This window comes from Myxocyprinus asiaticus, chromosome 6 (assembly GCF_019703515.2).
Source record: "Myxocyprinus asiaticus isolate MX2 ecotype Aquarium Trade chromosome 6, UBuf_Myxa_2, whole genome shotgun sequence".
Taxonomy (NCBI): domain Eukaryota; kingdom Metazoa; phylum Chordata; class Actinopteri; order Cypriniformes; family Catostomidae; genus Myxocyprinus; species Myxocyprinus asiaticus.
The window spans coordinates 12036993-12062345 of record NC_059349.1 but is presented as its reverse complement, the minus strand read 5'-3'; the positions used below and the strand labels follow the sequence as shown (position 1 = coordinate 12062345).

The window sequence follows — 25353 nt, the reverse complement described above, 5'->3', positions numbered from 1 at the left end:
ATTTTTTTATGTATTTCAGTTGGATGTATAATTCAATGTAATTTGTGGTAATGTATCACCAATAACCCGTGTTTTGTCCAATACAGGCATATGGAGGATATCTGGCCGGCAGACTGTTACGCTCTGATGAACCTCCAAACATGTTTAAATTCAAAATTAAGTGCGGTTCTGCCGTCTCCCCAATGACTGATTTTACCTTATATGGTATGATTTCATAGCCAATCATGCATGCATGCTTTTATGTATCTTGGTTTTATACTTAACTTGTTAAAATAAAACTGATTGACTCAATTCACGAATGTCTGTTCGACAGCTTCTGCATTTTCTGAACGATATTTAGGATCACCGCAGTCCAATAAGAGAGAATACGAGGTAATGTACACTAATTATAGATGTTTCAAGGTACTATTCTAAGCCGAATCATTTAAATATATGATGTTTGATTGCTTGTGTTTTCAGATGGCACGTTTAGCAGACAACATAGAGCAACTGAGGGACAAGAAACTACTGATAATTCACCCAACAGCTGATGGTAACCTTTGATTTAGACAAAGATTATTTTGGTTGGCGTGTTATTTCTTAAACATATTCTTTTATAGAATTTTTGTTAAACTGATGTTTCAAAAAAGCTTGGATTCTATGCAAAACATTTCTTGCTCTTCACACAGAGAAAGTCCATTTTCAGCACACGGCCAAATTTATCACCCATTTGATAAATGAAAAGGCTAATTATACACTACAGGTAAGATCTGTTCATCTGCTATGGCTAATTTAAAAACTCAGCCATTGGCTCTGTTCCAAAACCTAGTCATCTGCTTACATAGGCAGCAGTTTAAGGCATTATAGGCATCAAGGATGCAAAAGCTGTCCAAAAGGAAGGCAGTATGATTATTTTTAAGATACCCTTTTTGGACAAATTCTAATCGAATGTGTCCTTCATGGAGAATGCAATGCCAGAATGCACTGCGACAAGCTCAGTGAGAAAATCCATCCAAAATGGTGGATGAAGCAAGACAAATTAATTCAATACTGAAAAGTAAATAGAATAGTTGAATCTAATTCAAAATGTACTATTTACCCAAAAAGTATGTGTGATATATGTATTTTTTTATGCTTATTAAAGTACTACTGCGTCATTAGCTTAGCAACATGCTAACTTCAAACTCTATTGGAATCAACTGAATCAAGCACTGTTTGTATGATGGTGTTGCTACCTATGAAGGGTGTTTCATATCAGTTATTTATAGCTCCATTAGGTTCCATGACAGATAGAATGCTGCTAGGTGGTAGAAAACAAGGCAGCTCATTCAATTTGGACCAGAGCCATTGACTCTTATGTTTCAGTATTATACCCAATGGCCAGATTTTCTTTTTAAGTATGCTGTTTGCTGTTTTCTCCTTGTTCTCAGATCTACCCAGATGAAGGCCACTTTCTTCACTCTAAGGACTCACAGCAGCACCTGAGTCAGACACTGGTCAACTTCTTCGTAGAGTGTTTCAGACCACCAGAGATACTGATTGAGGAAAAACTGGAGCAGGACAACGAGGATGACAGTTAAATTTACATTTGTGCACAAGCCAGCTTATAGCCCAATATGCAAACTCCTCCACTTCATTACTCCCTCCTCCATTCCCTTGTTAGTTTTGATGGGTTCTCCTGAGCCTCTGGACGGACCACACCCCTCAACGCTGACTGGCTTATTGGCTCCAGGGAAGAGTTTGAATGACTTGTTGGTATAAGAACCTGTGGATGTTGACCCCTCTCATATTCATCAGTAACACTCAAGCAGTGTGTGAAAACTGGCTGGACTAGGTCGCCCTGTTGATCATTTTTGTCTTGTGTTCTTTGTAATTAATGAACAGCTGTTAGAAAGCTTTAAGAGAGGTTAACAGCACAATACACACAAGCTGGAAGAATAATTGGCAGGGAAAGCTGCAAATTGCCCTGTTGTATCCTTCTGATGAGTTTAATCTAGTTATTACTCAGTTTAGGGCCTTTATTTGGATATACACCGATCAGCCACAACATTAAAACCACCTGCCTAATATTGTGTAGGTCCCCCTCGTGCCACCAAAACAGCGCCAACCCGCATCTCAGAATAGCATTCTGAGATTATATCCTTCTCACCACAATTGTACAGAGCGGTTATCTGAATTACCGTAGACTTTGTCAATTTGAACCAGTCTGGCCATTCTCTGTTGACCTCTCTCATCAACAAGGCATTTCCATCCGCAGAACTGCCGCTCACTGGATGTTTTTTGTTTTTGGCACCATTCGGAGTAAATTCTAGAGACTGTTGTGTGTACAGAAATACTCAAACCAGCCCGTCTGGCACCAACAATCATGCCACCTGATTATCAGCCAATCGTGTGGCAGTAGTGCAGTGCATAAAATCATGCAGATATGGGTCAGAAGCTTCAGTTAATGTTCACATCAACCATCAGAATGGGGAAAAATGTGATCTCAGTGATTTGGACCGTGGCATGATTATTGACGGGCTGGTTTGAGTATTTCTGTAACTGCTGATCTCCTGGGATTTTCACGCACAACAGTCTCTAGAATTTACTCCGAATGGTGCCAAAAACAAAAGACATCCAGTGAGCGGCAGTTCTTTGTACGGAAACGCCTTGTTGATGAGAGGGGTCAACAGAGAATGGCCAGACTGGATTGAACTGACAAAGTCTACGGTAACTCAGATAACCACTCTGTACAATTGTGGTGAGAAAAATAGAATGCTATTCTGAGATGCGGGTTGGCACTGTTTTGGCGGGATGAGAGGGACCTGCACAATATTAGGCAGGTGATTTTTATGTTGTGGCTGATCAGTATAGTCATTGTTAATCAATTTGTTTCTGTCGTTAATGTCGAACTTATTGGGCCTCATTCATGAAACGAATTTAGGTGTAAATTGTATAACTTTTTGACCTCATTCATGAAACATGAGCAGAACAAATTTCAATGCAGATTATTCATAAACCCATTCTTACGGAAATTGTTGCACTTGATGTGAACGCAACAATTTACACACAAATTACTTCGAGCACAACAAATCTGTGTAAATAGTTTGAGAATCTGTTTTACACAAGAACGTATTTCATTCTTGCATGAGACCCATTCATTCTGTGAACTGTTGCATTGCATCAAATGCAACTATGTAAAATAAATTTTACAAATGATTTGCACATATTTGTTCTGCATGTTTAATGAATGAGCGCCATTGTGCCATCAAATGTGTACTACTGCAAAACAGCTGCTTTAAGGCTATGCATTGTCGTGATGATCCATAAGCAGTGTCCCCATGGTGTGTTCTTCATTTGTGGATAGGCCCGTTCTGAAGTGGATAGTCTTGATTTTCCTTTCTTTTTGATTTGAGTGCAGCTGCAAATGTCTAATGATATTAATTTAGTCACTGTGCCTTATTGGAGCAAACCTGCTTAAGACAGGCAGTCCATGAGGTAGGACGAATAATTTCAGGACATATTAGAAAATATGTTTAGAAAGAAGTAAAAACAACAAAAAATATTTTACATTGTTGTCAAAGAAAGGACTAAGAACCATGCCACTATCCTACCAAGGTCATTTTCTTTACAGAACTGTGTACTAATTAAGTTGTGAAGTAAATAGATTGAATTCTGTACTCACAGTTAGGACAGGTATGTTATTTTTCTGTCATAAAATGGCTGACAAAGATCTTTAAATATTTTGTGTCGAATATATTTTCTTGCTTTATAATTTGGCATGGTGGTAAGATGGTTTCTTTTGTTTTTAGAGTATCTAAGTGTTGTTATTTTTGACAGCTTGAATGTTCCTACGTGGTTCCACTGAATTTACTGTTGTAAGTGAAATCCTGTCTTGTAAGCAGATGCACTGATGTGTAAATTACAACTGTTTTGGTCCTTACTTGTGTGTACCTTGTACATAAAGCATTTTGAAAGCCATCTAGTTTTATTCATTTAAAACCTAAGATATTACAAGCTTCTATACAGCTGCCTGCATTTTTGTGGTTTACATTTACTGAGCAAATAAGTCAACGGCTATATTCGGAATAGCATTCTACAGGCATATGCATAGAATACCTACATTTCACCTGCATTTGCCGAAAATAATAATTCGTTACATGGTATAGGGGGAATCTCCTCAAGCACCACCAGTGTACAGCATGAAATACTGTATCCTACAATGCAATGTGCTCGGCATGCCTTTTCACTTCCAGTATAATGTTTACAACAGAAGTACAAGAGGACACAATGTTTTAACATCTCTTCCTTGACATGTGATTGGAATTGTGGAAAATGTCACTAAAATGCAAAATAACCATTTTTTGACAACAAATCAATCATACTGCTGTTTGAAATATTTATCTTGAAATAATGCCTACTGCTTCAGTCTACTTTTCTACAGAATATACTGCACAGTATTCAGTTAGTAAGCTAGTATTCCTTAAGAACTTTGGCAAGGACTGATTTCTCAGGCATTATTAATAGCATACAAATTTCTAGTGATGGCAGTCCGCCCTCTAGTGGTATCCAGCTGAAATTGATGATTCCGCTGGAGGAACCATAATAATAACAATAATTCAATGACTAGATATTTATCAGACAAAAAGGTTTTTATTTTCCAGTGTTTTACAATGTGCGTCCACCGCAAGAACGGATCCGACATGATACAAACAGGGAAGCATTGTTCACACAAGGGGAGACTGAAGTCCCCCCAAATATGATTAGCATGATCACGTTTACTCCCACAGGTCCCTTAACCTCGCCTCTGTATCGTTCAATACTTACAAAAAGGAACTGATGCAATGACAAAGGCCGGAGGAAGAGGAGCAGCTAAAACAGGTCATATATATGTACATTTAAGTTACTTACTTTACAGGAATATTTCAAATTCAAGTCTGGTTAAAATACCAAATGAAAAACTTAACAAAAATGCATTAAAATAGTGTTAAGACTCGAGAGGAATGCTGTAGGTATGGAAGCTTCTCATTTTTCCATGAAGTCTGAGCTGAGGCGAGTTAATAAAATTCATCTTTCAAACATTTTTGTACACCGTAATGTATCAGAGTGAGATGATGTGGCTCCTTCAATAACCTAAGACCAATATTTAATATGAGGCACTTTCATATTCCAAAGACACCTTATTTGTTAACAATCCATTCCTTTCATATCATTTTTTTCTAGCTTAATGCCAGAGACAATAATCATGTCTCAGTACTCAAAGTATAACAAACAGCAACACATACACTGCAAACTCAGGGAAGGTTTTGAGAATTCCTTTTTGTCTTTTGTTTATTTCTTTTAAAAAGTCTACTGTGCCAAGTGTCTGCCATGCACTGCACTGAATAAGGAAAATGAAACAGACACTTTCCCATAGCACAAAACACAAAGCAGCCCAAATACAGGCATAATAAACAAAACAAAACAAAAATCACAAAGGGGAGCTATGTACACCTTATAAATGAAAATGACAGTTTGTTTAGTATTACAACAAGCAGATACATTCTCGTTTTGGATACTAAAGGATCAATCACAATGATGGGACCTCTTTACACTTCCAATAAAATATTTTATCAAGGCTTAAGACATTTTAGACTTTTCAACATCCTACTATTCCAGTCTATGACCTACCAGCTCACTCTATTTCTTGGTTACTTGCCATTATCTTCATGGCCATTAGGATTAAAACAGCTCCATTATGACACATTTCAGCCATCTTGACTCTATACTCAAATCTAAGACCTATATTCATCGGAACTAGAGCTTATCCAGTTTTTCCAGCAATACTGCACTTCAGCTGACCTACAGTGAGAGGGCCTCTATTCTTTGTACAACATTGGGTCAGTACATCAATTAATTCATAGAAGGAAATATCACAGGATGTTTTAAAAACAGAGCCTGCAACGCCACCTGTTCATCAAAGAACACGCAACAGCAATTTTAAACACATTTTCCACATCCCGCACAAAACACACACTCTTTCGCTCAATGTATTTAACGCTCATCCCATTGTTGGCGTCAACATGGCTCACAAGCATTAGTCAAGTACCTTAAAAACATGTCAATACTTGGACATTCAGAAACACTCATATATATGTGTGTATACATGTTACACACTCTCACAGGTACTGATAGAAACGGGAACGGACCACTTGAGCACCCGAAAGTTTGTGAGGGTGGGCGTCAGAGGCTAGGTTTAAGCTCCTGCTCTGAGTGGCTGCTACATCTCCATTGAGCAGCTGACCCGGATGGGGGTGCGAGGGCCCAGAGGATAACAGGTCCCGTGATCGAGAAGGGTGCAGGTCCAGCAGGTCCAGGCTCACTTCAGGATTGCTTGCGCGGTGTCGTTCTCGAGCTATCCAGTCTCTGATGGAAAAGTCCTGTGAACTGCACTTGGGCTTTAAACGATCCACTGCCGAGAGCTCAGTGCCCTCTACTTTTTGCCAGTCTCCAATTACCGACAACTCAGCAAAGTCACGCTGCCCACCCATGGTGTGCCTGCGGCGGATATTGCTTTTCCGTTTACTTCGAGTCTCAGGGGACCTGGTACGCTGAGAACCCACCCCAAACATGTCATCAGCTGATGCCCGCAGACGACACTTTAACCGGTCTGTGATTTTAATTCGCCACATTGGTTCAGCAGCTCGCTCTGTTTCACTGCGAGAGGAAGAGCTCAGGCTACCAGTGGATCGTCCTTTGACTGCATCCAATACTCGTGAAAGTCGACTGGACTCCTTGTCGCTGCGGTTTCCATCTGCTGAAGACTCGCTGTCTGTCTTCTGCCGATTCCCTCTCTTGCGTGCAAGGGTGTCGCATGCAATGAGTCGATGGGAGGGAATTAGATTGGGCACATCTTGCAAAGGTGTAACGTTGCCTTCCGGTTCATTTGGCCCACCTTCTCGGCCACCAGCAAACACTGACATGTCACTCTCACTATCAGTTTCCATTGGTCGCCCTTCACTGATAAGTTCACTTCTTTCATCATCGGCATCGTCCCCACGGCTTTCAGTGACAGATTGCACCTCTGGACTAAGGGCAACAGACTCCACCCCTGTGTGGAAGGTCATTGAGGAGGTGGTGGAGTAGTCTGAAGTGATGGAGCAGACTTCTGCTCCTGGGCCTGTTCCTGTATTCTCTGTCCAGTGGCCTGGTATCCTGCCATGCCTCATCCTGGGTACTGAGGCCTGGGAGCTGGTGCTGTTGAGTGTGCCCAGATCTGAGACACAGCTATCATCGTAGTTAGAGGGATGATCTGACAGGAAACTTTGGCAAGTCATCTGTATGTGATAACTAGTTTTGGGTGTTGTAATGATCTTCGGTGAGGGTGAAATTTGCTGGGGCAGATGTTCAGAGTCTAGCTGTTTGTTGTTAGAGGTGAGGTCATGGCTCTCTCCTAGGCTGTGGTCACCATCCTCAGTCCTTTCTATATGGTCACTGAGTCTAACTTCGCACTCAGCCTCTTCAACTTGGTCATCAGATGGCCAATTCTGATCATTTTGCACTGGAAGGTCCTTCTTGGAGAAACAAGCATCCAGATCGTCATCAGAGCTGCTAGGTTGAGGCTTGTCCTTGGGCTTTTTGCGTTTGCGGCTGGCAAAGATGGAAGAACGCAACAGCTCTCTACTATATTGGTCCTTACCAGACCCCCAGGAACCCTGCTGAAGAACCAAGCACATACAAACTCTCAAACTGGGCACAGAGGCTACAATGTTTTAATGAAAGGGGAAATGACAGTAACTGGTCTGTTTTATCATATTTTGCATTGTATCACTTCTCAATACCTTAAGACAACTTATGGTAGCATAGTATCTGCTAAGGGAATCCAATGTTAAAGCAGGGGTCCTCTCATCACATAAAGTGATTTTATAATGATCTCAAGAGGAACTCTTGAATTAAGTACTCACCTTTGATTTTGCAGAGTCACTGGTGGTTGAATCTAGTGGAACAGGAAGAGAAAAAGGTAAATAGGCAATTTCAAGCAGAATACAACAAGGACAAAGAGCCAGAGACAAGAGAAGACTGAAATATAAATATCCTACACCACAACAGCAGTGGCACAACACAAACAGTGGAGTCATGTGGAGATCTGAGAGATGAAGGCAACACAGTTAAGCCATAACAAAGAGAGACATTGAGGAAAGAGGAATGAATGATGACAAGAACCCAGCAGTGTGCCGTAAGACAAGAGCAGCTCATGCACACATTCACACAGACGGACAGCCTGTCCACAGTGAGACCGCAAGTCATGGACACACACACACACAGAGCCAGCAGAATACATCTATAGGCATTTTTTTCCAACTCCGAAACATCAAGGCAGGGATAAACATTTTTACAGCTAAATATTAAAAGGGGCTGAGAGCTGCAGTGAGTTTAGTCTGAAACAGGATGCTCTGACAAGACAATTATTATTAATTTTTTTACAAACCTGCATTAATTAGTATCGTATATCGGAATTAATATGCTTGAAATGCATACCCCTTAAGTAGTCAATTTCTTCACATTGAACTCAGAAGCATTTAACATATGATTTCCTTTTAGGTTATGTTTACAAATACTACTCGGGGAAAAATTACTTTAATAATTTTTTATATTAAATATTTTTAAAATATTGCAAATCCACATTCTCTCTTTTTTCCTCTCGTTTGGTTTAAAACCAAAATGTTGCCATATCAGTGCTGTTAGGTTTCACTTTGAAACTAAAAACACACTACGTGCATTTAATAGCATTTCTAGTGTTCACTAAAAATTGCTTTATTTAGATGAAAATATGTGGTTGTGGTATTTTAAGTTACATTTAGCTCAAAATAGAGTAGTAATTGCGATCAGCTGATTATGTGATCATTACAACTAGATATTAGACCTACTGTAGATATGGAAGGTTTTCATCTCCATGAGACAAAAGCTAATAAGGTGTTGTCTTTAATAAAAGAGGAATATGGTGAAAAACTATGGCAAGTTTTTGTGGAATAAGTAATGTTTAAAAAGTGTTCACATTGACAGCGATTAAATTGCTGGAGGTCGCCAAGTCACTGCACTGTTGGGTGTATCAGGACGAGCGTCACTGTCTACAGTCGCTGTCATTCGTGTAATGGATGAGACTTACAGTCACTTTGTTGCTGCAGATCGCCAACAGCATGAACGTCCCTTTACAGTAAAAATTACTAACTTCGGGAGTCTTTTTTGTGTTGAGCAGTATCAGTTTGTCAGTGCAGAATATGGAGATGCAGAATGAATCAAAGCACTGAGAGACTATGACACAGGACAAGGGTCAGATATGACAGGAGGGCAGAAAGGGGCTAAAGGGGCAAAAGCTATAAGGTGGTAGAGCATCTAGAGTCCTACAGATGGGCTACTACACCACTCAAAAGCCCCTTTGCTAACTCTCCATCCAGACATTCGCAATGCTTTTGAATGGTATGAGATTCATCTTGCACTGAACATGTCTTTGGGTTTTATGATTTAAGCTGGCTCAGCCCCTCACCACACCCCTTCAGACCACATGACTGGAGAACATCCTGGAGACCATACCATGCTAGAACTCCTTGCGGTCAGCTTCAGAGACAACGAGAGACAGCAAAGAGGCTTTTCAGACACATTACACCATCACAGCTCTGTATCCTCTCTGTTAATAATAGTCTTAAATGATATGAAACATGCAACACGACGATGACAAATATAGACTTCTCTGACATTTTTTTTTTTCGTTTCTTTTCTGGTGGGTTTGTCCCGGATTCACTTTCAATTAAAAGAATCGGGAATTTCTGCAGACTAGGCAGCTACACTGGGGACAACACTCCTCCTTCTTCCTACAGTCCCAGCTGTCCATCACAGACATTACAGAGTCCATCAGTGACATCACCGAGCGACAGACGCCGCCCACTTGGCCTGTGTCAAGATTGGGTAATGTGTGAGCAGTGCTGGACAGGGACAAGGGAGAAGAAAAACACTAGAGACAAGATGGGTCAGACGGGTAAACCGCTGCTGGATTTGCATTGATTTTTCCTTTTCTTTTGGGAAAGAACATGCCGGGTTAGCACAAGAAGGGGAAGGAGAGAAAAGAACTGAAAGAAAAGGAGGAGTGGAGTCATAACGTAGACTAAAGCATTAGGTAGGGATGACAATGAGTGAGGCTGAAACTCATACAAACCAAAGCAAAAGGAGAATTCTGGAGAAATCATATCAAAATAAAGACAACTTTGTCAAAGCAATGACGTTAAGAAAAGTCAAAATAAAACAAGGTTGATTCATAAGCTTCATATAAACAGGAACTATTTTATCAAATTTTTCTGGTAATTTGACCAATGCAAAATTGCTAAAATAGTTCACCTTTACATATGTACCAAAACATTTCTAGCAAGCTTGCTTCTGTTTGCTCTAACATTTAGAGATCTAAATGGAAAGCATGTGTATCTGCTTATCTTCTATAAGGTATTAAGATAGCGTAAGGTAGCGTAATCATACAAATAACTTATCTGAACAATCAGACTACTTTTCCCTTTCTGAATCAAATTCATCCTGCAACTGTAATGGTACTGTTAAACTGTGCTGGAAGGATTACCTGAGACGTCTCCCGGTGATGAAGCCGTACGGCCGATGTTGGTGAGCAGATGGTCAATGTTGGGGACAGGCTGACATTGGACTGTGCTCTCCTGCTCCACGGTGGTCTGATATACACAAGTAAATGAGAGCAATGAGAGAAGTAGTAGGATCAATAAAGGGATACAGGCTGTTTACACTTGTTATAAACATCCACTTGTTCAGCGGAGACAGATGTAATTTACACAGTATATTAACATGCACCTCAAATCAGTCTCCTTGTGATTGGATTATGGATAGGGGAGGGTGTCTAGGTTTGTGACTAAATGTCACTGCACACTGATGTCAGGAAATATCGAAAATGCTCAGTAGAGTCTTTTATTTATTTATTTTTTTTACATCTGTTTTGGCACAATGATAAGTGTTACTTTAGTAGGTGGCACTTCAATGTTGTCAGGGATGTATCAGGATGGATTAGCATTTACATTACAAATGCTTATGAAAATTCATCCCTTACCACCTCCAAGAGAACTTGGCAGTGCGATACTGTAGATATTTTTGACTTACGACAAATTGCTTGCGATGTTCCTCAGTAGTAAGTCGCTTTGGATAAAAGTGTCCGCTTAATGACTGACTGCAATTTGAGTGATTGGATCACAAAACGCATAGGACCCTGTTTACGCCTGTATTTAGTTCTTTTCACATGGTTCAATCGACAAAATTAATGTTAATGTTAACACCATGTATAAACTGGTCCAGAAAGGTACTGACAAAACAGTGCAGATGAGAAAGAGGACAGTTTTTTTTTCTCCAGTCCACTTGTTGGCCTGAGGAACCCAGTAGCCGTGTTTCCACTATCGGGCCAAGTGAGGACGTGCTAGTGCGTGCTAGGGCCAGTTGCATTAACACTGTCACTTCCGGGGCTTCATCGTGACTCCTCGGGGCTTTCTCAGGGCTAATGGCCAATGGCCTTTGGCCCGCCGATTACCCTTGGGCCAAACAAGACCAACTGGGAATTGAGGCGAGGTCAATGTCAAAGGCGGAGTTTTGCTTAACTTGCCAGGTTGTGTATCCAGCGCACAACGGTACAGGTTCAGGAAAAATAAAAAAAATTGCGGGTACAGTACAAACCCGTTAAAACGCACAATGGACAAAGCGGCACTCAAAGAAAGAACTTTCCATGGTTCGAGATCATGGACAGTGTGCTGGAACATTGTCCCACTGTGGAGAGACCATTCGGGAAACCATGGCAGTTACAGTCAGTGAGTTGTCAATGCTAACTTATCTTGCTAGCTAGCTCAAGTTTACATACAAGATACCTCAGCTTGAGATTCTCTCTTGCTTGTGAAATGGGTGGGGTGTGTGACGTTGGTAAGGACGGGTTTTAGGGCAACGCTGCAGTGCTATTAGCTCAATGGTGGGAACACAGATTGATTTTGGTCTCACGGCTCGAGGTCCGAGGCTATTGGCCCTGGCTGGCCAGTTGATAGCCCTGGCTCACACTGGCCTGATAGTGGAAAAGTGGCTAGTGTTACCCTGGAGACTCTGCAGTTACACTGACTGTCTTTTAGTTCTTGGACAGTCACAGAATAGTGTTCACTTTAAGGTAATCTCAGAAGAGAAAAGCAGCTACCGTCTAATATATACACTTACCGTTGGCTCTTCATCTCCATCTTCAGTGAAGAACCAATCATACTGAAGAACAGCAAAGCAGGTGGTCAGTTCAACAGCATTTAGACATCCTAATTCATACATCAGAAGAATGGAAACAATCTTACTTGCTGAATAAGTGTCTCCACGATCTTGTACTGGTCGGGCATGTGTGTGACCATGTGGGTCATGTTGTCTTCAGAAGTTCTGACAAGGGTTGGCCCAAACACAATGGCCAAGTTACGTGGCTCCATCTATTAAAATACATAAACTTTGCTTTTTAATTGCCCTTTCTAATTTTGTTTATATATTTGTCTTATGAATACATGGCAAATGTTCAGTACTTTTGCCTTGTGCAAGTTTCACCCACAAAGATCATACCTTGTTTTTCTCACAGTTTTCAGAGACAGTTTTGAGGTGTCCAGAGAGGAACTTTAGCGTTTCGTAATGATGATCTGGCAGCTCATGAATCTGGGCGAGTAAACATAGTGATATGATTTATTCGAATCTGCTACAGGTTTTTCTTACAGTGGATTTTTTCATTCTTGTAACCGTCATTATTTTCTAAATCAACCGATTTCTTCAGATAAGCCATACCAGTCTCTTCAGTGCTTTTAAACGCTCAACGGGGTCCTCTGTTCGATTGGCGTCAATAAAGTTGGAATATTTTTCTAGAATCAAAGCAAACAAGCAACATTAGAACACAGAACAACATTTACATAAAATGTTAATCAACTTTTCCAGATATCTACTAAAGTTGTCCTCTAGGTGGTGGCCTTCTTCCAGCAGTGGGCAGAACAGAGTCTGGATACGAGTTGTTCTCTATAAGATAAAACCAAATGAATAATCTATCACTGAAAACTCTGACCATATGTCTCACCATTGGTAAACAGAGGCTCTGGAAGTTTCCTGAAGAAGGACTTTAGCAAACTGCTGATCACATTAAGATCTCGCCACTTCTGCTGAACGAAACAGAAAAAGAAAGATCAGGACTGTCTTTATCATACAAGCAAGGACTAAACTATCAGGAATTTGTGCTTTTCCAATTTTTTACGGTTCCCACCACAGAAAAGATACATTTTATTAAAATAAAAAAAAAACAATGTGTAAGCAGAAACATATTTGTATCCTTCATAAAATGCAAAGTTTTCTTTACAAAAAGACAAATAACAATACAATTTGTCAGGCTTTTAACTTTAGTAATAGCTAAAAATTAAACAGCTGTCATGCAACTTCATGACAGCTATAAATTAAAAACACTCTTGCTGGAAATATATGGCATATGGTGATTTGTTTAAATTTTCAACCCATTTAACTAATGCCTTCAAGACCATCAAGTCATTCTCGCAATTTTGACAAAACATCATCTATGTTATCTAGATAACATTACCTTGGCGAAATATTTGGATAAGCAGAATTTTAAATAATAATGTTTAATATATCACAGAAAACCAAATGTTTGAAAGGCATAAAAACATGTACATGATAAACAAATGTAAGACGTAGTGAAAACACACCACTGGCCCGTCAACTAGCCGAAACTCAGGGGGCCATCAGCCCATTCTTATAATGAGCAAGGCTCAACAATACGACACTGCACATGGCAAAGTGTTTACTCACGTCATCCTGGACATCAATGTCCGTCATGCCTTTAGTGTCTAGTTCCTCCTGCATGCTAGAGATGGCAGCATTGTTTCCAGGGACTCTATAAATCCCAGTGTACTCCAACCCTCTCTCCTCCACCAGCTTACAACAAACCTCCACGATCAAAGGCACAAACTATAACAGACGGTTCATTAGTGTTATTTTTAATACCAAAAGAAGGATGAATCTCACAAAACCCGTTATATTTCACCCCAAAATCAAATAAGACATGTTATTTTGCTTAAAGTAAATTAAAGAGTTAAGATTGTGGCATTGTGACATTTTCATAACAATTATGTAAATTTCACACCAGTTCTCATTACTGTAACACAACAAATGCATTGGAGCAAAATTTGCCTAATTTTCATGAAAATGTCAATGCAAAAAAAAAATGTATGGTCCTAAAAGTACGTTTCATTTTAATTTCTTTTCATTTTTTCTGGGTCATATTTTGGGTCACAAACTTTTCTTTTTTTTTAGAATCACACATAATGGTTTCATTTGTATGATTTTGTATGATTCTGATATGTCTTACTCTATTGGTTTGTGCAGGAGGGCAATTATCCAGTCGCACTCCAAACGTGACACCTGCAGTGGGCCTCTTATCCTGGGGCTTTTTCTTCAGGCCTGGAATTCCTCTCCTCCATGCAGCTCCACTGGAGTCATCTGAGACACATTTCTTTTGTTAACACATTTCACTGAGATAATGCACACATAATAGGTTTCAGTGTCATTTTAAAGTGCTGTGTGTTACCTTTACTCTTCTCCTGTTCATTTCTGGGCGAGTGGGGGCTCTGACTCTTAGTACTGCCGCCCAACAGAGTGTGTCTAATGCTGAGAGATTGCCGGGAGGTTTTGGGTGACGGCTCTGTCTTACTGCTGGGAGTACTTTAACAAAAACACACATTACTGAACACAAGGCAAACTTTCCTAATTCAGCATGCAGGCAATTTAAAAAAATGGTTAAAGAGAGATTTTAAAGCATCATGAGTGCACTCGCAACGTGTAGCCTGTTCCAAGGAGTAGAGAACAAAATTATGCTGCCAAGGCTTCTAGGCTTTTAAGATGCGTTGTTGTGGCCAAATTTTAGGGCAGAATCACAAACACCATTTACGTTTAAAGCAATCCTAGAACAAACCCCAAATATTCTCAGAATGTACTGCGACACACTCATAAATGTTTTCATGAATGCATTGCAAGGGACCCAGCATATTTCCAGAACGCCCTTGTGACAAACTCAGAAAATGCTTAAACAAGATAACAGACTGAGTTGAGGGAAATGCCACGTGTCAATGTACATTTACATTTAGCAGAAGTTTTTATTCAAAGCGACTTACAAATTAAGTACATTACACAATTTAAAAGGACGATTTTGCACTTTGAGTATAACGTTATTAGCTTAACAACATGCTAACTACTGACTATAGAGAATCAACTGTGAACATTAGGCCACGTCCTCATGTTCACAGTTTTCATTTGAAAACTCAGTTTTTGGTTTTCTAACGTCATCGTTTTCCAAAGTACTCGATAATGGACAGCATTTTTTAAATGTTTTTTGGTGGAGGAAAACGCTGTTCTAGTATGGATGAGTGTGGACGTATTAGTGTGGATGTGGCCTAAAGCCTGGTTTATACTCGACACAGACGCTTGTTCACGTGGGTTCGCGCGTACCAAGCGGCGTTCGCCTGGCCTCCGCATATCTCTATTTAGCGCAGTGCGCATGCACTGCTTCAATCCCACTGGACGAATTCAAGGAAAGGGGCAGGGCAGATGTGCCTGTGCTTTTGAGGTGGAGTAAAACTACTGCAAATAATGCGGTGCTAGGCGAAAGTATAAAGAAGGCTTTAGTCTCTCATGCAGTTCACATGCACGGCTTGTTTGGTGCAAGTAAGTCACAGTTAACAGAGTTGCATTTCAGTTCAGTCACTTATGAGGTTCCTTTTTGTTTTGAATGCTGTCTTAGAAGGTAGCTGCCTATGTAGGCAGTACAAAGCAAGGCAACTCACTATGTTTTAAAACAGATCCACCATCTTGAAAATGAACATTGTAGACATGCTAGTCTCTATGATATGTTCCTTACCTCATGGATATATACTCTTGGAGCTTTCTGTTGATCAAATCAGTGCTGGTTATGGCAGCGTTCTAAAAACCCAAGACAACAAAGCATCAGTGTGGTGGCAAATATGAGAATTGAAAAGAACCAGCTCCTCTGGCAAACACAGAACGAGATAATCAACAAAAGACCTACGCGTAATCCTCACACCTTCAGTAAACAGTTCCACCTTCAGACTGATTTGAGAAGATGACAAAGTGCTGTTGTGTTAGCTGTAAGCTGGTTTTCAAATAAATTCTGACATACAGTAGTTATGTAATACTATCATGATTGCACATTCAGCACTGAGGGGGCGGACATAGGGCAAAGACTTCTCATAAAACTGTCCTAAATGAAAATCTGCTATGGCGATATACCAATGTTCACACTGCAAGGCAAAGTGAAAAATGTTCTCCTCAAATTTGCTTTTATTTAGTTTTTTTTTTTTTTTTTTTCAGACAGTGGTCAGAACAGGTGCCGCTACACAACAGATGTTGTATAACACCATAGCCTAGCATGTTCATCAGAAGTAACTTGACCATCTTTTCAGTAATTGTTTCAAACATCTTGTGATTATGATACAAATTCAGACTGAACAGGGGTCGCTCCATTTATTAAAGAGGTCTAACATCTTGCCATTGTGCCACTGGCTGTTTTCACTGCCCACCATCGACTTCACAAAAACAGTAAATCAAGCACACAATTATGACAAAAATAAAGTTAGAACCAGATACATATCAGGTTTCCACATATAAAAGGGGCCCAGATCAAAACTAAAAATTACTATCCAAAAAACAGTTCTGTGTCACACAAGAGGGAAAAATACAGATCTGGGCCAAATTTCAGATTTGGGTGTGAAAGTAAACTTGATGACTCCAGTGTCAACCAACCTCCTCATCCAGGTTGCTGTTTTCTTGAATGACTCTGATCCAGGACAGCATGTCCTCTCGGCCCTCTGCCTGAAACAGGTACTCGCAGTCTGAAGTTGTTAGTCTCAGAACATTTTTGCGCTTTGTGTCACTGTAAGAGATGTCAATCAAGCAGGCCTTGATGCTGATTGCCTGTGGCTCTTCCTCCAGTTGGGAGTTGATGTGAGCGAGCCCCTCCTTTTTGTCTTTATAGAGGTAAAGGGAGTGTCCCCGCAGCACTGCGTACATCTGTTTCCATGCCCGTATACCGCCGCCCACGCGCTATAAAGAGAAATGAGGACCCTTGATATAGTTTAATGTAGCTAATGCAGGTACAATCAAAGCCATAAAAGTCAATTACAGTAAAACCGCAGTATCACTGTGGAACTTAATACTCTTTAATAGTTTATTGATATGGGAAAAGATCAGTGAGAGAGATTAAGTCTCCCACCTTGCTTTTCTCTGTGTTGAGCTGTCGGAAATGCAGCCAGCCCTCTTTGGTGGAATCATTGAAGATCTCAGTGGAGGAATCTCTCCTGGAACTGGAGTCATCAGATTTATGGCCATCCAGTGCCTGTAAAACCACAACAACCATATGAAACTTCTGTGTTGAGTCTGCTAGTTGTCAAATGAATCTCTTTAAATCACAACGGGGCCAAACATTTTTGCTCCGTTCCAAAAACTAGTGAGCTGCCTTGCTGTCTACTGCCTATACAGGCATACTAACTGAAATGGAACCTAATAAGTGACCAATTTGGAATTGCAACTTTGTGTGTGATATAAACTGTGCTCCTCATGTAAAGCGCACGGGAGATTCGACTATTGATTTTAATAGAGTTTGGCGTTAGTATGTGGAATGCACCATTAAGCATAAAAATACAGCTCACACCAATATTGGATAAAACAGTATAGTAATAATTTGAATTAGATTATTAGAACTATTTTAAGTTTTTGGTACTAAATATAGTACATTTATGACTGACATTGCAAATGGCATCTTACAAGTATCTGTAGGCACAGGCTTCATGTCAAGAGTGTGCCTATGATGCTTTAAAATACTGCCTTAGGTTTTGGAACAGTCATTATATCTATTAGTATTGACTGAATAATGTGGTTTAAAGACAGCTGCTCAACATGAGGGACATTGTGTATCTCTCACCTTTCTGAAAACCCTAAGACTCGGTTTGCTGGATCGTCTGTGGAAATGGATGATTATGTTAGCCCGAAGAACCATTCACACAGACAATAATGGTAATCACAAACGTTATGATCCACCATGTTTTCAAGACACTTACCCCCGGCCTTCCTCACGGTAGTTGTCCAAACCCTCATCATATGATTTTGAGCGCTCTGTTTTGGTTCCCGTTTGTGATTCCAGTATGGTATTTCTGAGAGATTCTATATAGAACATAAACAGGTTCAGCATACATCAACAAAATGCACCATGACCCATTCGCATCAGGTCAATGCACAACACATTATACTTAGATGGCGTTAAAACTGTTTTAAAACCAAGTACAGTAGAAATGCATCTTATATAGAAATGTTTACCTTGGTCATGTGAGAGCTGGCGGCGCATGAGTGGACTGGGGGTGGTAGGGCTCGGGCTGTCAGAGATTATAGCCTGAGCTCCAGATATTATAACAGAGGCAGGAATATGGCTGTCATCATGGTCTATACTGGGGCAGGCAGGCTCATCTGTAATCATGGTAACAGAGGAGTAAGCATGAGAATAAAGAAGCTCAGCAAGTGTTTGTGTATGTACATGTGTGAATGTACATGCCAAAGAGACCAAAACTAGCTGCTGCCATAAACAGGAACTGAAAGTAGGTACATTTACAATGAATATAATATACAAGTTATTGGATAAAATATTAAACTTATTTTTTTCAAGGAATATTCTGGGTTCAATACAAGTTAAGGCCTTTTCACACCAAACACGGCGCAATTATGAGAAGCGAATCACCGGCAAATGTCCATTTCCCATTTAAAGCTAAGCGAATGTTAGTCGTTAGCACATTCACGCCTTTACTATAGGCTAATCAACGAGCAATTTTACCCTGGAACGGTAGGTGGCTCAATGCACCTTTGAGTTGGTCCGCCCTCAGCCCATCACCGGGTGAGATGATCATCAACCATTTGACAAGTTTGCAAAACGAACAAGAAAAGCAAACTATTCCCTATAGAGCAGATTGAAAAAAAGAAACGATATCTCAACAAGCTGCAGCACCAATGACGAGTGTTGTGGATTTGCTCAATGAGAAAGAAACTTTCAAGACGCTTTACAAACTATTTCAGTTCACCTGCTGGACAAGTTGACTGTATTATCATGTGTTCACAGTCTGAGGGGTGATTAGAAAGATATTTAAAAAAAAAAATAGTTTAAAGGTTAAAACATGTTATCATTTGGAACAACACTGATTATATGCAACTGTTACGCATACTGTATATACTAGTGTTAAGAGCATTTCTTTAAAATCACTGCGTAATGCACACTCATATAATGACTGTACTTGTGTTATATTTGTTAAAAATCCTGCATGTTACTAATTAAACAGTGCAAGCAATAAAACACAGATCTCACCCAACAAAACTTCTCAAGTCTGATCCTTTATTAGATACTTTAATACTGATAACGACTATTAAAAATAGTACAGCAATAATGATTTTGTTTAGTATTACTATCTGGCGAAGAAAAACACTTATGATCCATAAAGTGGTTTGTTAAAATGTGATATAAAGGCAAATATGCCACGATACATATTATATTAGAGATATAAGAAAACTCATGTAAGATTTAATGCAAAGGCCAAACAATGCAGTAATTAGGGCTGGGTGATATATCGATAATTAATGATATAATCGAGATAATTTTGCTGACATGTAAAATTGACCAATATCGTGAATATCTTAATGATTTTAATGTGCTTTAATTTGGCCATTAAGTTTCATAAAGTGCGCATCAGTACACTAATTTCACGATCCTTCAGGGCTGCACAATTAAAATAACATCAAAATGGCGAGTTGGTCATGTGATTATTAATCCACAGAAGTCTGTGATTTAAAGACAGATAAACACGGTCTCTGTGTGATGCAGAACAAACCGGTGACGCGCTGATCTGTGCACACGCATGGCGGTGCTCTCATATCAGTTCACGTGCATTGATTGTGCAATCAAAGTAATGCAGGTTCAAGCATTCGCACAATTCCAAACATTAACAGTTACAAGTTATCTACAAATGCGGCACAGAATAGCAGAAAAGGAGGAGACTACAGCGTTTCAGGAAATGTAGAACATTGTAAACTGTCAAATACACATTGCCTTTTCTGTATCTAAATAAAAGCTCCTTGTGAAGTTGAAGTAAATTCTACAGCACTTTCGGTGTCAAAATAAAAGCCCCCAGGTGAAGTAGTAAACAGGACAGAAATATATTTCTTTAATATAACTCAAATCTAATAATTAGAATAATAATGATAATTCAGCATTATATTATAATAATAAACCTGACGTGCCCCAGTAATAATTTAGTAGCTTTGCACAGTAAAAACATTAAGGTAAATAATGCTTTTTATTAAGCTACTATGTATCATTGTGTATGAAATATAAATATAACGTGCATATCATTGAATTTCATTCTCCCTTGTGTTTATTTAATGAAAAACTAATTATTACATTTTTATTTAATGTCTTTAAAATATTTAATCTACTTGGCTACAATTTGTATGAAATGATGGTTCCTCTGATAAAAAACAAAACAAACAAACAAACACTTTTGAGACATTTCAGGGCAAATACATAATTATCGAGATATATATCGAATATCGTCAACAGGCTGAAAAATATCGAGATAATTTAAAACATATCGCCCAGCCCTAACAGCAAAATGGAATAAATTATGAAGACAATCCACATAAGATCAGATCATTTTTAAAGGGGATGCAAGGCAGTGATGCAGCAATATCATTTATATAAGAGAACCCATATGAGAAAAAAAATTCCAGTTATAAGCCATTTGATGCAAATGAGCTACACATCCTCACTGCTCAAATTACATCAGCGTTTAATGTTGTTGGTAAAAAAAAACCTGTCACACTCGCCGTAAAAAAGCAGCTTCGCTTTGTCGGTACGTGATTCGGTGTGAATGTTCGGCCCAGGTGACAATGACTCGTTAGGAATCTATTGTTTCGATTAAAACGGATTGCGGTGAGAAATCGCGCCGAATATTCACATATGGTGTGCAAAGCCCTTTATGCTCAATCTACAGCATTTGTGGCATAATACTGATTAACACACAAAAAAAATGTTGACTTGCACCTCCTTTCCAGTGAGGCACTTACAATGGAAGTGAATGGGGGCCAATCTATAAACGTTAAAATACTCAATGTTTTAAATGTATAGCCACAAGACAAACAATGTGTTTTAACATGTTTTTAGTGCGATAAAATCACTTACTAACCTTTTCTGTGTAAAGTTATATACAATTTTACAACTTTGTTGCCATGACACTGTAATGTCAACAAACCCTAAATTGACAATTTAAACAACTGTACAGCTCAAATAATATACAAGTTTTAAAAGAAGAATTAAAGTGCTTTTATAAAATTATAAGCACAATTCTCTTCCATTACAGGTGCATCACTGTATTTTTGCTTTTTGCTTTTTTTTTTGTTTTTTTTTTTTTTAAAGAAAAGGACGGATGAGTCAAAATAAAAAAAAAATTGTGGTAATTAACATGCCACAAATGCTGTCCATCCAACTTGTATTGAACCCAGAATATTCCTTTAAAGACTGAAATCATAAGTTGAAAAGAGCAGAATTTTAAATATTTTTTACTATGAGTGGATGTTGCAATTTTTACCAAGAAAAACTGGCATTGTTTTTTAACAAAGATTCCAGTATTTCTTAATTTTTCCCATTCTCTAATTTAAATGTTTCAACAAATTTTTTTTTTTTTTTAGGTTTACAGTTTTTTCTTTTAGGTTGTAAGTCTTTACTAATATCACTTTAACAAACAAAAGTCAGTTCCTTATTGACATCATCCTCCACAATGTGACAATTTTGTTGGGAAAACAACAGCAAAGTAAATAAAAAAATCGTAAGTATTAGCAATCGATTTTATGAATTCTGTGTTTATGGTATAATATGTCCTGTCTCATTCTAAAAACATTCTATGCTATTTGATAAAAATGCAGTAATCAGTATGAAAATAACATTAGAAAAGATGGTTATAAAATTTTAAAATGAACTTCAAGTTAATATACTCTTGTAAGACAACTCAACTCTTTATGGCTAACTTTAGCAATTTATTTCTGTCTGGTTAGGTATCCTGTTAACTTTTTTTTTTTTTTTTTTGCCATTAATGAATAATCGAGTTACCATTAATAAACCTTAAGTGCCAGTGCATTTATAGAAATATGTCCTTAAATTACAAGCTTATTACATTTTTAAAAGTTACAGAGAAAAGTACTAAAAAGATATTAATGAAAATTACATATTTTCCACACCTGAATCTTTCATATTTTTGATGACATGATTGTTTTATCAGCATCAACAGTGTCAAAGAATTTAAGACAAAGTATGCAACTTTCTTTGCATGATACCACAGAAAGCATTTACTCTAGGCTTACAAATGTCTCAAAAAGTCTCTGTAAACTTTTCTAGGAACAAGGACAGTTTTATTTATCTTACAATTTGACATGTCCTGTTTTCGAGAGCACTAAAAACTTCCTAAAGCTCCACTGCATGTCTCAGCCAAAAAAAGGTTGGAGTACAAAGCAATTCTGTGCTACCAGAGGGCTGGAGCAGTTAAAATTAAAGCAACTGCCCCAGTTCCTGCATCCTCCAGCGTATAAAATGAGCAAAGGGGAAGGTGTGAAAAAACCCTCTCCAGACCCAGCCAAAGAACTCTAGCATACTCTACTGCTCGCCTCGCTCCAAGACACAATAATCTAAATGTCATCAAACCCTAATCCAGCTTCATTTAAGATGAGAGCAAACTGACAAAACCAGGATTTGCTGCAAGACAGAGAGGTGACAACCATTCTGTCTATCTATCAAGGACTTTGTAGCAAGTCAATCCACTGGCGGCCAACTTTGGAATGCTCTCGGTCATCTATTTTTCTATGTAAACAAGCAACATACATGAGCCAAAACAGTTGGTCAAGATTACGATCAAAGAACATACAGTTGAGTCAGAAGTTTACATACACTTAGGCTGAAGTCATTAAAACTAATTTTTTAACCACTTCACAGATTTCATATTCGCAAACTATAGTTTTGGCAAGTCGTTTAGGACATCTACTCTGTGCATGACCAAGTACATTTTCCAACAATTCTTTACAGACAGACTGTTTCACTTTTAATTGACTATCACAATTCCAGTGGGTCAGAGGTTTACATACACTAAGTTAACTGTGCCTTTTAGCAGCTTGGAAAATTCCAGAAAATGATGTCAAGCATTTAGACAATTAGCTTCTGATAGGAGGTGTACTGAATCGGAGGTGTACCTGTGGATGTATTTTAAGGCCTACCTTCAAACTCAGTGCCTCTTTGCTTGACATCATGGGAAAATCAAAGAAATCAGCCAAGACCTCAGAAAAAAAAATTGTGGACCTCCACAAGTCTGGTCCATCCTTGGGAGCAATTTCCAAATGCCTGAAGGTAACATGTTCATCTGTACAAACAATAGTACGCAAGTATAAACACCATGGGACCACACAGCCATCATACCGCTCACGCATTCTGTCTCCTCCTAGAGATGAACGTAGTTTGGTGCGAAAAGTGCAAATCAATCTCAGAACAACAGAAAAGGACCTTGTGAAGATGCTGGAGGAAACAGGTAGACAAGTATCTATATCCACAGTAAAATGAGTCCTATATCAACATAACCTGAAAGGTTGCTCAACACGGAAGAAGCCAATGCTCCAAAACCGCCAAAAAAAGCCAGACTACAGTTTGCAAGTGCAGATGGGGACAAAGATCTTACTTTTTGGAGAAATGTCCTCTGGTCTAATGAAACAAAAATTAAACTATTTGGCCATAATGACCATCATTATGTTTGGAGGAAAAAGGGTGAGGCTTGCAAGCCGAAGAACACCATCCCAACCGTGAAGCATGGGGTTGGCAGCATCATGTTGTGCAGTGCTTTGCTGCAGGAGGGACTGGTGCACTTCACAAAATAGATGGCATCATGAGGAAGGAAAATGATGTGGATATATTGAAGCAACATCTCAAGACATCAGCCAGGAAGTTAAAGCTCGGTCACAAATGGGTCTTCCAAATGGACAATGACCCCAAGCATACCTCCAAAGTTGTGGAAAAATGGCTTAAGGACAACAAAGTCAAGGTATTGGAGTGGCCATCACAAAGCCCTGATCTCAATCCGATAGAAAATCTGTGGGCAGAACTGAAAAAGTGTTATAGTGATGATATGATGTATGATGATACTGCTATTCAGTGTCATGAAAATAAATAGTTATATAAGTTAATTAACAGAGGTTCGGGAGTAGCATGCCAATTTTAATCTGACAAATCACAACCCGTGAGCAGGAGTAAATAAACCGCAGCTTACCTGCTTCCCGTGACAGATTTTCTTGGCATCCCGCCTCCTCCCCATCTCTACCTATCTTCAAATATTCACTATTCATCTAAGGGTACGTTTACACGACAACAATATACTAAAAACGGATAAGTTATTCCTTTGCGTTTTTGAAAAGTTTCGCGTACAGACGACAACGTTGTCAAAACAATCCCTGATCACACGGATCCGCGAAAAGGACTAAAAACGCTGTATTATGCATGCCAGGCCAGTAGTTGATGTCACTTTGTACAGAAACACTATGCGCCTGCACACATAAGCATTCTTCCACAGAGCGGTGAATACAAACAATGAAGATGGCGATCGCTGGTCATAGTAGTGATGCAGTAAATCTACAATTTGCTGGAGAAGCGTCAATAAACTCAAAATTTTGAGCAGCACAAACACAGTCCTGTAGTCCGCCACTGTAGTTTTGAATGTCTCGCGCACTGTTTTGAAGTACTCGCGCACACATGCCTATAGACTGAACACGTAATACGCATGCGCATGACGTTATCGGTTTCACAAATTCGCGTTTTTGTATGTTTACACGGAGACGGTAACGGCATTATTTTCAAAAACGTGCACTTTGAAACCCATTTTCAAAAGTTTGCGTTTTAAGGCCCCAATACGCCGTTGTCGTGTAAACGAACAGCCAAAACACATAAAGGGGGGGCGGAGATTGGTGTAATCAGGACTCAGGTTGAGTCTCGAGCTCCGTGTCCTCCAATATCGGACAGCAGGCCAAATATGCTTTACTCTATTGAAGATTACATTTACATGCAAACTACTGAAGTATAAAATGTGGTCTTTCATTTTTGGATTGTTTCAATTTTGGACAGAAAGAATTGAGGGAGAAAAATGATTGGGAGAGAGAGAACATGAAAGTATAGAGAGAAAATTAACAGGGATCCACACACAAGGGAGGAGATCCTAAGAGAACGAT

General features: G+C 39.1%; 2 protein-coding genes across 6 annotated transcripts in view; one reads left to right on the top strand and one right to left on the bottom strand.

The window, feature by feature from the left end:
- The window catches only part of dpp6b (dipeptidyl-peptidase 6b), a 182431-nt gene extending 180367 nt beyond the window's left edge, over positions 1 to 2064 (top strand). For all 3 annotated transcript variants that reach the window (XM_051700839.1, XM_051700841.1, XM_051700840.1), the window contains 5 exons: positions 87 to 204; positions 314 to 372; positions 460 to 532; positions 669 to 742; positions 1410 to 2064. In XM_051700839.1, coding sequence (XP_051556799.1) covers positions 87 to 204; positions 314 to 372; positions 460 to 532; positions 669 to 742; positions 1410 to 1559 — 474 coding nt within the window. In that variant the 3' untranslated portion in view covers positions 1560 to 2064. The remainder of the gene's footprint in view (positions 1 to 86; positions 205 to 313; positions 373 to 459; positions 533 to 668; positions 743 to 1409) is intronic.
- A 2533-nt stretch (positions 2065 to 4597) lies between these two features.
- LOC127442647 (rho GTPase-activating protein 21-like) overlaps positions 4598 to 25353 on the bottom strand; it is a 108205-nt gene continuing 87449 nt past the window's right edge. For 2 of the 3 annotated variants that reach the window (XM_051700834.1, XM_051700837.1), the window contains 17 exons: positions 18382 to 18528; positions 18126 to 18228; positions 17990 to 18026; positions 17282 to 17404; positions 16813 to 17112; positions 15911 to 15972; positions 14585 to 14718; positions 14366 to 14496; positions 13807 to 13965; positions 13067 to 13145; positions 12784 to 12857; positions 12568 to 12657; positions 12315 to 12440; positions 12190 to 12231; positions 10559 to 10664; positions 7902 to 7933; positions 4598 to 7655 (listed from right to left, as the gene is read on the bottom strand). In XM_051700834.1, coding sequence (XP_051556794.1) covers positions 6117 to 7655; positions 7902 to 7933; positions 10559 to 10664; positions 12190 to 12231; positions 12315 to 12440; positions 12568 to 12657; positions 12784 to 12857; positions 13067 to 13145; positions 13807 to 13965; positions 14366 to 14496; positions 14585 to 14718; positions 15911 to 15972; positions 16813 to 17112; positions 17282 to 17404; positions 17990 to 18026; positions 18126 to 18228; positions 18382 to 18528 — 3284 coding nt within the window. In that variant the 3' untranslated portion in view covers positions 4598 to 6116. The remainder of the gene's footprint in view (positions 7656 to 7901; positions 7934 to 10558; positions 10665 to 12189; positions 12232 to 12314; positions 12441 to 12567; positions 12658 to 12783; positions 12858 to 13066; positions 13146 to 13806; positions 13966 to 14365; positions 14497 to 14584; positions 14719 to 15910; positions 15973 to 16812; positions 17113 to 17281; positions 17405 to 17989; positions 18027 to 18125; positions 18229 to 18381; positions 18529 to 25353) is intronic. The other variant, XM_051700836.1, reaches the window with a different exon arrangement.